The following is an 11,328-nucleotide window of genomic DNA, read 5'->3' on the forward strand; positions in this document are numbered from 1 at the left end:
AACACTTCTCAAAATAAGCTGATTTTTGCAACTTGGCCAAACATGCCATAAGTGTAAATGTCTAGAGTTTGGACCCAACTGACAAAAAACACTAAAACGCTGTATCAGTAATAGAAAAGGAAAAACTTCCAACCAGCATAAAGATTTAACTAATGCATTTTTTTGGGAAAAAAATTCAGAAGGAAATAGCAGACTCGTGGAACTCAAGATAAACACTTTGATCTGCATTTCACACAGCATTTGTACATTTTCAACTATACTATATTAGCTCCAACCTATCCCTATGACAATTATGGTAAACATACAAGAGGCTCGAAGAATCAAGGAGCCACTTTTGATAACAATGTGAATGTGGTATAGTGACTTGGAATCACATATCTTTTTTTTTCCATTATTTTTCTTTACCCTTCCCCCTTTCTTTAATTTCCTCCTTAAATTCAAGTCCTACAGGCAACAAAATATAATGTGACACATACAGGGAAAGACGTGTGTAGTTTTTCTATAGACAGAACACTTGGGAAGCCAATGTGTTTTTCTGCTTCACCGTGCACGAAGACAGCTGATCTTGGATGCTGCTTCTGAGTTCAATTGAAGACGAGTTATCACTGACGCCAGCAGTAATATGTTACTATGCAAGGGAAGCAGAGCTCTGGTAAATTTCATCAACATGGGTTGCTGGAACATAAACTGCATTCTGCAGTGAACTGTGGGTTCGACCATAGAAAGCATATACACACACACCTAGTGCCAGCCACAGTGATACACGCATCCAAGTTGCACCACTGCAGCACATGAAAGCAGGGATATATGTAAAAAAGAAGATAGTTTTTGCATGCATCAGCTGGTAGACCATCTCTTGTGAGTGGGAAAACATATATAATAGTCCCACAAAACCTAAATGCGGAATTCCCCACGTCATAGTTTAAAATAATACTCTAGCAGGTCTGAGCACTCACCCGATGTTAATTAACAAGTAGGAATTGATGAGAATGCAAGCAATAGGTAGAAGTGGCACGAACGGACAAGTGAATCCTACAGGAAGCAAAAGTACACTTTAAGGTTGACCATGTATCTGCAGAAAACTCACTACTAGTGTCAAGCAGTAGAAATTGTAATTAGACGTAATTTTTAAGGTCAGATGCACTAAACGGAAGCTGATATGCTGTAGTCGTGGCCCACCAATACAATACATAGTTGGAAGTTCTTGGTAGAAGCACTCTAATAAATCTTAATTCAGGCATATATAAACACAGCATACCTCCTGTGTGTCCAAATTTGTGCCTTGCATCATCTTGGTCTATGCAGGTAAGCACTATAAGACCAGATAGCAGGAACAACCCACCAATTCCACAGAGTGTGAACCTCATAGGGCTGTTTATGATATAAATTATCACGAGTAAGATTATAGTAAACAAGCAATAGCTACCTGTACAATTTGCAACACATGTACCAAAAACTGGCTAACATCTTGATAATTACAAAAGGGCAGCCCGGTGCTCTAAACTCCCGCTATACGCGGGGTCCGGGGAAGGGCCAGACCACAAGGGTCTATTGTACGCAACTTTACCCTGCATTTCTACAAGAGGCTATTTCCACGTCTTGAACCCGTGACCTCATGGTCACATGGCAGCAACTTTACCGGTTACGCCAAGGCTCCCCTTCATCTTGATAATTAAAAATTAGTGAATTATTAAAGGAGTCCTACGTAACCTTAATTTACTAAATTTACATCTATATACATGCACAAGCATGGATATTGGATGCCGAGCATCCCGGTGATTGACCTTCTCACACATCATTTTGGTCCCTTGCAAATCATCTCAGCAGTTCTTCAAAATATAAACAGGTAAAATGCAAAATACCAGAGAGAGAGAGAGAGAGCACTCACTCTGGCAGGCTACGAATTGAAGTAGCAGATGTAAGCATAAACACTCCAATACACGTGAACATGATTGTCCAGCCAGCAACTTTCCGCCTTTGGTCAATGAAAACTGCAAGAAAGCCGAAGAGAAGGAACAACATGATTGCTCGAATTTTAAGTTAGACAGGATACCTATTCAGATAATTTTAATATGTTACAATTAAATGTGGAACCACATATTAGGCTATTGAATTGCTGCAAATAAGAAAGAAAGAGGGGCGTATAAGGTAGTTATTGGATCCGTCTCTTTTGAGTTCTTTGGCTTAATCATGAGATGAGGATATTCAAATGTTTTTCCTCTCACCCTCAATATCCTTTTCCCTTTTACCACAACTTGCACAATCTGTAAGTTTTACCTTTAGTCTGATTTTCTGAATTCTTCACATGCAGGATAGATGCTCATCTTTAGCACCCGCTGAAGTTCATATCAGAATAATAGTCAATTGACAAATAGAATTCAGAATTAACTCACAGCTAAATCGGACTGCTGCTTTCTCCACACGTGGATGCGTGACTGGTACCCCATCTAAAAGAGGAGTAGCGTCATCAAAGGAGACAACTGGAACTTTGGTGTTCTCAACATTAATGTCTGTACTACTACTACTTTCACTAAGCCGTTGGCTTACAGAGTCTATCGCCGCCTGGAAAGACGATGGAAGTGGGACCTCATCTGGTGGAACATATCGAAGAATCAACACTGAGATCGCTACCATTGTGAAAGCAAGAAGTGTACCAACACTGACCTGCAAAAATAAAATGACTCAATGACAATCAAGAACTTTATACAAAAATCCTTAGTAAGAAACTAACCACAAACAACCTCAGTGGCACGGCACTTACTTTGTTGGTTCACAAAGTATGTGAATCACTGTTATTAATGGCTCATCTGAAACGCCCTTAAGTCCTAAAACTCAGTTAAAGCCAAATGTTGCGCTTCACTTTGCTTAGGTGGCGCTTTAGTGTAAGCACTAAGGTGCTAAGGTTTGTGCCTCATCATCTATGAGATTTGTCTTAAGGGGCAACAGTACCCACCATATATAGTTGGTAACTGATACATTAATTGTTAAAAAATGTAATGACTAAATTTCCATGATCCAGAATACAAAGAAATTAGAATTTAGAACAAGACGACTGGCTTCTTTTTCTTTTTAGAATGCTATATAAGAAGAATAGCTTCAAAAACCATACAGCTACATATTTCAATCTAAATCAGAAATTTAAATAGCTTTTATCCTTAATTGGCCTCATAATTTTTTTTATAACCAAGAAATCCCAGAAGGTCAATGGTCCATGGTTCGAACTATTTTTACTTCATATATTATGCTTAATTATAGTTTTTTCAATTCTTTTATCTAATTAGTTATTGTTTGCATTAGTAGTCTTTTTCCTTACATTACCTATATATAACATTTTTATTTTTGGATGAAGAGCCTATGTTTGTTAATGCTCACGCTTTAATTCCACTTTGCGCTTAAGGCCCCAGCAAGCTTTGACGCTTTTAATTTTGACTAGTCTGATGTGAATTGCTAAAACTGGACTTCAAACATATTAGAAGTCTAGGAACATATCATGTTCTTACAGTTTTCCCCTCGAGCACTTAATAAATTCACAGTAAACATCATAATGTTTTCAACTAGCAAAAAAATAAGTACAAGTCAATGATGAGAAAAGAAAGAAAAGATATAGCATTAAAAATGGGGAGATTGTGCTGACCCAAAAACTAACTATTAGTCTAGATATTGCTTCCTCCAATTGTCTCCAAACCCTCCCGCAGAAATAAGGAGAATAAAAGATACTAGAAATAGCAAAGGGATATAAATAGCAAAAGGATTAATGTTATAAATGCTTCTCATTTAATCCATATCAGATAAATGCCAAATTTGCAGATTTTCATGCAAGACTTTCTATGAAGCAAAGAAAGTAATTAGAAATTTGAAGCTGCAGCAGATGTGGCACCATTTAAGAATAGAAATAACATGTTAGAGGGGAATATAGTTTTGGCAGCTTCAGGATGCGAGTTCAATTGACATGAATTAACTATTTCACAGAAGGTAAGCATACCATTCCTGACAACTGTTCAACATCCATGAAAAAGGCCAGGGTTCCAGCAAGTAAACCGGTTGTTACAGTGCTTTTAACAGGAACTTGAGTATGTTTATTCACATCTGAGAAAAATGAAGGCAACAAACCATCCCGAGCCATCGCCATAAGTATTCTAGGCTGAAAAACACAAGAGAAAAGATTGTGAGATGCTGCTAGCTACCAAACAAGGAGCTAAATACTGTCAAAGCAGAAAGAAAGTATCTTGTTTCAATAAAGGATAACATATCCAAGGATCTGTAAGCAGGCCATCTGCATTAATCCAGCCCTACATTAAGTTAATAAGTAATTATATGAAACATCAAAGAGGTAACAAGTCACATGCAGCAGTTTTCCAGTTACATGCTTCCAGCATTGATTGTTGTATCTTTGCTATAAGTAACAGAGACCAATTGACGTTCTTAGCAAAAGAAAATGAAAGAAGGCTTTGGAGAGATGTATTTTTAAAGTAGTAACACTGAAAATCCAATCATAAATTGGTCTCCTATATATCTACTAGCTAGTTAAGAACTAACTGGTCCACTCTTGTTACCTGAGGCAAAAGTGAGCCCATTAATGTTGAGCAAAGAGCAGTACAAGCTCCTACTGTTATTATATATCTGTAGTGAGAACCAGACAAAAGAACATTAGGATAAATAAAAAGAAAAGAGCAGATTTCACCTCATACTACCCGTAATTAAGGAATGGCTGAACATGATGTCGTAAGGCCAAAATCATTTTCTTACGCTGCCCACTTAATTCCATGGCTCGCAAATGCAGAGGAGATTGGTGTGTCGGGATCCATAGCATAATAGGGTACCAAACCAACAATCACTGCAGAGACTAACATGTACAGAGAACAACATATCGATAATGCAAAACCAATCCCCATTGGCAGGTCGCGCTGAGGATTCTTCACCTGTTACAAGTGAGTTGTAAGAAATAAAACTTACAAGATTCAATAATTTAAGAATCCTTTACATTGATAATAGCTATTAGGAGACACATAACACTGTAAAGGATTTTGCGGTACCTCCTCAGCAGTACTAGCAACTGAATCAAACCCAATGAAGGCAAAGAAGACAGTTGAAGCCCCAACAAGCATACCATCAACCCCATAGGGGAAATACCTGTCAATAGAAGAAAAAATAAAAAGGCAGATCTAGTGAAGAAAGTACGGAAGACTGTTTGTACAGGACCGTCAATTACCCGACAGGTAGCTCATAGCCTGGCCATCCAGTTTTGAATCCTAGATATCCACCAGCAACAATGATAAAAATCATGGCACATACATTTGCTGTAGTGACAAATCCTTGTACCATCGTACTCTTCAAAATATGATTAAAATTAGCACAAACAAAGGAAGAAACTCTAAGAGAAAGAGAGAGAACTTTATATACATGGACAATACCTCTTTAATCCCCACACATAGAAGCCCAGTAACAACAAAAACTAAAATTGCTGCACATGGGTCCACCACAACGTCCAGTCCTGGGATCGTATGACGAGCTACGAAAGCTGGCAGGCTATCTGGACCTCCAAAAAGCGTAGCCTGTGGATTGAAAAGGGTAATAAAGAAGTGTCACGAGGGAAAACTTAGATCTTATGATAATCCAATAGATAGGTTGAGCATTCATGTTCTTCATAAAAACAAAAAACAAAAACTAACAATCAAATGTTTGATTTTCTTTTGCCTTGGAGAGAAAGAAAACTATAAAATTCAATCTATCCTTAGACATTAGATTGTGTTAAAAAAAACAAGAGAAAGAAATGAAAACAGAACATGCGCATGTACAAGAAAATATGTAAACTCAGATTACAATTAGTAGAAACTATTAACATCCAAAAAATTAAGTATCCGAACAATCAGATTTTGGTTGTAAACAGAAATGTAGTATCTATAACTTGAAAATCAGCAGAAAAGCAACTAGACAACAAGAGGATCTTAGATGACTTGCATCACTATTTTCTTTTTCCTGTAAGTCAGCTTTTACCATGTTAAATTCCACTAAGCACCAGAATAGAGAAAGCACGAGTCACAAATACAAAGTTATTACTAGTATGGAGAGGATACTTCCAGTAAAAACACAAAATCAGAGTGCACAAGAAAAGCCTATTAAACTTGATATAACTCTAGTATTCCCAACGCTTTCCTTTCCACAGGGATAAATATGGATACAGAACATTATCAAATGTCAATATCAGAACAACAAAAGTAAAAACCTGAAGAAAAAAGCAATCACTAGCTCTACTATTGGAACATACAGCTTTCTTCTTACATACCAACTGAAATAGGTCACTTTCACACTTCTCCGCCTTTCTAAAGATCAGAAACTCATAACAATCCCAAAATCAGTGCTAAAACATCCATATTTTAATGCTGGCTAAGATACTTCGCCCAAAAGGGTGCAGAAAATTTACAAAAAGCAACAAAGCAATCACCCTTTTGAAGGGAAAATTTTGTATAGGCTTGGAATACTAGATAAAGGAAACATAGTAATTCAGAAAAAGATCAAAGGAATTATAATACTAAACCAGATTTGGAGATATGCCACGAGCAACTGCAGAACCTCCAATCGTGTATTCCAATATCAGCGCCCAGCCGATCAGCCACGCAACACTGAGAGACATCATGATAGGAAATTTCTGTTACGACCGTATCCGATCCTCAAATTTATCAAAAGCAAAAATATTTAAAGTCAATATAAGAATATGATATGATTGTTCAGATATAATCTAGGAAAAGAAAAGCCATGATCGGTAAAATTACAAACTTTTCCTATCACATTCACATGATAAGAGGCACCAAAAATTTTGGCATTACCCTTCTCCGACACATATGTAAGAGTAGTGATAGGCACTCCCAGCAGATGGACAACGACTTGCAAGCTCTGCGTAGCAAAAGGCCGAAAGCGCAGCTGCTATTCCAGCTATCAAAAAGGAAAAGGTGAGGGCAGGACCAGAGTGCTCTCTTGCAACCGTTCCAACCAGAATATAAACCCCCGCACCAATTGTGGAACCAACACCTTCAAAAAATCAGCCACAAGTCACAAAACAATTGTTAAGCTAATGAACTAACACATACACTCTTCATTATTTAGCAACATCCAATTTGAAGCATACATTGCATGGTTTACTCCTTTCAGCGATCAGCACCATAAAATTCATAATCTTAATAAAATTAAAAGGAGAATCCTTTGGTTTGTGGGAGGGTAAAAGTTCACAATTCGCACCTAATCTAAAACATAATTTGCTAGGGTATCATTTATTAATGTACTTAAACAAATTTGATAACAATGATACGATTTTTTTTTCTTAGTGAAAGAAAATATGAAAGAACTGAAAGAGTAAAATTAGCAAGAAAAGATTATCGGGCTTGCACTTTTCATAAGCTTATTGCAACATAAATGTAAAGGTCTACCAAGGTGGCATTCATTCAATCAAATCTTCTACGCCTATGCCAACCCAAACTAATTGACTTTTTGTAGAAACGAAGGAATGCAGGAAGAAGTCTATACTTTCCACCAGTTCTTGAGAGCACATATGATTCGATAAAGGTCTGAATAATCAGGTATCCTATCTTCTTTTTTACAGGAAAAATCCGAACTAAATAATCTCTGCCTTGCCTGATCATAAGTTACTGAAAGTTTAGAAGTATATCTTCACTTGCCAGAAAGAGAATGCGTATTCATACACAATGGGATAATGATTCAGTCCGCCACGTTCAGTATTCAAATTGTAATTATAGTGGGATTATATTCCCAACTCACTTGGAATAATGACAATAGTCTTTATCAATAACAATTTTGGGTTGATAACGTGACGGTTTCAAAATCTAATTCAACTTAGAATTCATAAACAGCAAAGACAAAAAAAAGTCAAAGAACCTAAAAAGCAACTCGAAAGAATGAGAAGTAAAAAAAAATGTTTGATTTGGATTACCTATGGCAACAAGGTGAGGAACAGTTAAAGCTTTAGCTAACTGATTATGAGAAGTAGCAGCAGCAGAAGAAGGATTGGAATGAGCAGAATCAACCTGTTTCCTCCTTATTAGACTTCTCACTCCCCCAACAAAACACCCTCCTTCGCCACCACCAACAAGCCCCATTTCAACAACTTATTGAGTATTGATTTTTCACAATAAATATGAAGCCTATGATCAATTGAATTATAATATTAAATTAGTTAGCGTCCAAGAATTGGGGGAGGGGGCTGAGCTAGCTGCAAACCCAAAGATTGGAAAGATATTAGATTCCTCGAAAATCGAGGCCTTTGGGCAGCACAACTTAGGAGGAGAATAAAAGAGAGAATCCTCAAATCTCAGCCAATAAAAGAAAATGTTGCGTAATTCAATTATTAGTCTTCCCACGTTTAGCCTATGAATGAATTTCCTCCTTACCAACCGTACACCTAACTCCTCCTTCAAAGTTGACTTTAAAAAATTGGATGTCCTCGAAGGGACTTGGAGTCGTGGAAGTTGACTTATTTCTATTTTTTTTCATGCAACTTTTATCTTATTCCTTTTTTTTAATTAGTATCTTCAACATGTGTTACACGTTAATAATGACACGTGATGATTTAAACATTTATTTATATGAAGGAACAATAAAATTTAATTAGAAAAATATTATTACATTAGCATAATACATGAATTTAAAATAAAAGGATATCATCAAAACTTATACAAATGATCAATTTTGTCATGTTAGTTAGATAATTATGTATTATAGTTTAAAAGTGTTTAATGTGATGGTATCTTAACCAACACTTCTTTGTGGACAATATTTTTTTGTGTATGTTTCCTCCTAATGCTTTGGTTGCTCTGCCTTAACCATAACTTTTATTGTCGATCTTGATATGCCTCTTGAAACATACAGTTATTCATGTACGAAAATATAGTATAGTAAATATAGTCCAATATTTAGGATGTTTGTCTTTGTATTTTATTTATTATATTTGCAAAACATAAACATACTAAAATTATTTTCATACAAATTTAAAAGGATATTCCTTAGTTTCGAAAGATGAAAGTTGAATTCAGGGATAAGATTATACTTAGAAGCACATTGACCAGTATCATAATTTTTTGCATGTATGACGTTATTGTCAAAAAATTTATGTACCATGTGTGTGCTATTATATAAGCTATTAGGCGTATCTAAGTTTTTCAGTAGCATGACAGACAAATATACAATGGAATATCAATTTTAACTTAGTATATTATATATACGGTGACACTAACATATATAAGAAATAATAAACTTGACAACAAATATGTATGTTAGAAGGTCATTTGGTATTGAAGTATTTAAGTGTTCTTCTTGGTAGTAATTATTGGTATCATTTTCTATTGAGTCAAAAACAGAAAAACTTTTTGTTTTATTATAAAATTTTGCAATCAACCTTTTATTTAGTCGATAACATATTCATTTCTTCTAGCTAAGAGATCCTTTAATTCTATCATGATTTACACAAATAGTGTTTTAATCTAATGATAGAAATATTTCTCTTATTAAATGTACTACTATTACACCATCATATAGTTCATTAATATCCAATATATCTCTAGAACTCCAGGTAATTATTTTGATCGTTTGAAACTTAGCCATAAGTGTTTCATTATCAATTTTGTTCTCCTTATAAATTTAGCATCATTGCTCTTCTTTGATATATTTGTGGTGGTTATTTAAGTTGTTTGAAGATGTATATCAAATCTAAAGTGGGTGGTCTTACAATAAAATTGTTATTGGTACACCACTTACTATTATTGCTAACAGTGTCATGCATCTTGATATGATATTTGCAAGTAATGCATGACATAGAAATATTATTTCGATTCCGCCGGAGGCATTTAGAAAGAATAATCCCGCTATAGCAGAGTCGACTCTTTATAATATAATTTTGAAAGCTTGTTCTTTTCTAGGATTTAGCTTTGATTGTGCTTCTTCAGACACTTGTATAACATTTTAATTCTTATAATATATCAATATTTTTACTTTGTGTTCTAACGCTCTTTTTATGGAATAAATTTATGTACCCTAAGATTTCTTTAACTTGAATAAGAATGTTACTCATATGATGAATTAAAAAATAATTGAATTGGATTCTCTTGCTAAATAAAATTATCAGATTTTATTAGTTGGTTTTAAAATAAAAAATAATTTATTCTATGCTGATTCAGATCTTAATATTAGTTCATATCTTATTTTGAAAATTTAATCTTAATTATAATTTTATCCACCATAAATTTTATTTTCAAAGAGTAAAATATTGATATGACATTTCACTTTTATATCTTTAGTTTGTAGAATTATTAGTGGTATTGACTCTTACGAACCAATTTTTTTCTCTTTCTCACAAGTTTATAATCTTAAAAATTTTCTTACTTGTTGTTTAATAATTGGGTATTTTTTAATACTACACGAAAAATTGATTAAAAAATATATTATTTTAGTAGAAAAATAGTTCAAATATAATATAAAAATATATTATCGTGGAGGTCTTATTTTCCCTCAATTTCAACTCTTTATGCGGTTCATTTAATAATTTTTTTTGGATATTGGGCATTATGGAGTGATAATGTATTGCCAATACGAAGAATTCTAATGAAATTGATTTTATTAAATCTTCAAACATATTCTTAGTAGGTATTTAATAGACCAAATTTTATTAATTTTAAATTATTAAATATTAAAAATTAGCATAAAATATATTGTAGTCCAAAAAATAAGTTATTGCAGTTATGTCCTTTCCCAATGAATTCTTTCGTTTAATATTTTAGGGCTACTTTGGTATATTAATATTGTATTTATGCTTTTATAATAATATGTGCTCTCTTTTTTCTAAACGGATTTGGACAATATAATACATTCTCAAATTAAATTAGTAATAGGACATTATAATAATTTTCAAATTAAAATAGTAATAGAAATTTTTAAGAAGTATATCCTAAAAGTAACATGACTAAAGATATTTACTTGTTCAATTTTATATGAATTTGACAGCCCGAAAGTAATTATACTAATAGGATTCCTAACGTGTAGTATTATGTCCTAAAACTAATAGGATTATAAGGTTAATATCTAGAATTATGTCCTTTTATTATGAGTTATTATACTTAATATTATAAAGTTATTTTTGTAAACCAACAAGTTAGGTTACTTATCATTAGGACATGACATTAGCTTGGAGTCACGATGTAATTTGTAAGAATTTTTTATTTACTTACTATTTTCAAAATATATGAAAATATAAATAAATAAGGATAGATTAATTTCGGTATGTGTATTGTGTATGTACCCCATCAATAACTATTCAATGTTGAAAAC

General features: G+C 33.9%; 1 protein-coding gene across 3 annotated transcripts; it reads right to left on the reverse strand.

The window, feature by feature from the left end:
- Window positions 1-203: 203 nt before the first annotated feature.
- On the reverse strand, window positions 204-8,354 carry LOC104241404 (cationic amino acid transporter 2, vacuolar-like). 3 transcript variants are annotated; one of them, XM_070156065.1, is made up of 14 exons: window positions 7,943-8,354; window positions 6,825-7,026; window positions 6,536-6,620; window positions 5,412-5,552; window positions 5,210-5,328; window positions 5,034-5,130; window positions 4,747-4,919; window positions 4,554-4,620; window positions 3,983-4,141; window positions 2,548-2,664; window positions 2,394-2,447; window positions 1,889-1,991; window positions 957-1,032; window positions 204-782 (listed from the first exon to the last, which is right to left on the reverse strand). In XM_070156065.1, the coding sequence occupies exons 1-14, from the start codon at window positions 8,106-8,108 to the stop codon at window positions 629-631; spliced, it is 1,713 nt and encodes a 570-aa protein (XP_070012166.1). In that variant the 5' UTR covers window positions 8,109-8,354; the 3' UTR covers window positions 204-628. The 3 variants fall into 3 exon arrangements, with proteins under 3 accessions (XP_070012166.1, XP_009794642.1, XP_070012167.1); XM_009796340.2 differs by adding an exon at window positions 1,259-1,371 and having other exon boundaries at window positions 2,394-2,664; window positions 7,943-8,353; XM_070156066.1 differs by lacking the exons at window positions 204-782; window positions 957-1,032 and adding an exon at window positions 1,259-1,371.
- Window positions 8,355-11,328: the final 2,974 nt, after the last annotated feature.

Source organism: Nicotiana sylvestris, chromosome 9 (assembly GCF_000393655.2).
Source record: "Nicotiana sylvestris chromosome 9, ASM39365v2, whole genome shotgun sequence".
NCBI classification, from domain to species: Eukaryota; Viridiplantae; Streptophyta; class Magnoliopsida; order Solanales; family Solanaceae; genus Nicotiana; species Nicotiana sylvestris.

Bases quoted from the DNA above. Each gene is read 5' to 3' on its own strand.
- LOC104241404 (XM_009796340.2), bottom strand. From the start codon at position 8,108: ATGGGGCTTGTTGGTGGTGGCGAAGGAGGGTGTTTTGTTGGGGGAGTG. The intron at 4,621-4,746 runs GTAAGAAAATGA...TTCTCACTACAG, and splicing joins CATGGAATTAAGTGGGCAGC to ATATATAATAACAGTAGGAG. The intron at 1,372-1,888 runs GTGAGTGCTCTC...TATCATAAACAG, and splicing joins TCAATTCGTAGCCTGCCAGA to CCCTATGAGGTTCACACTCT.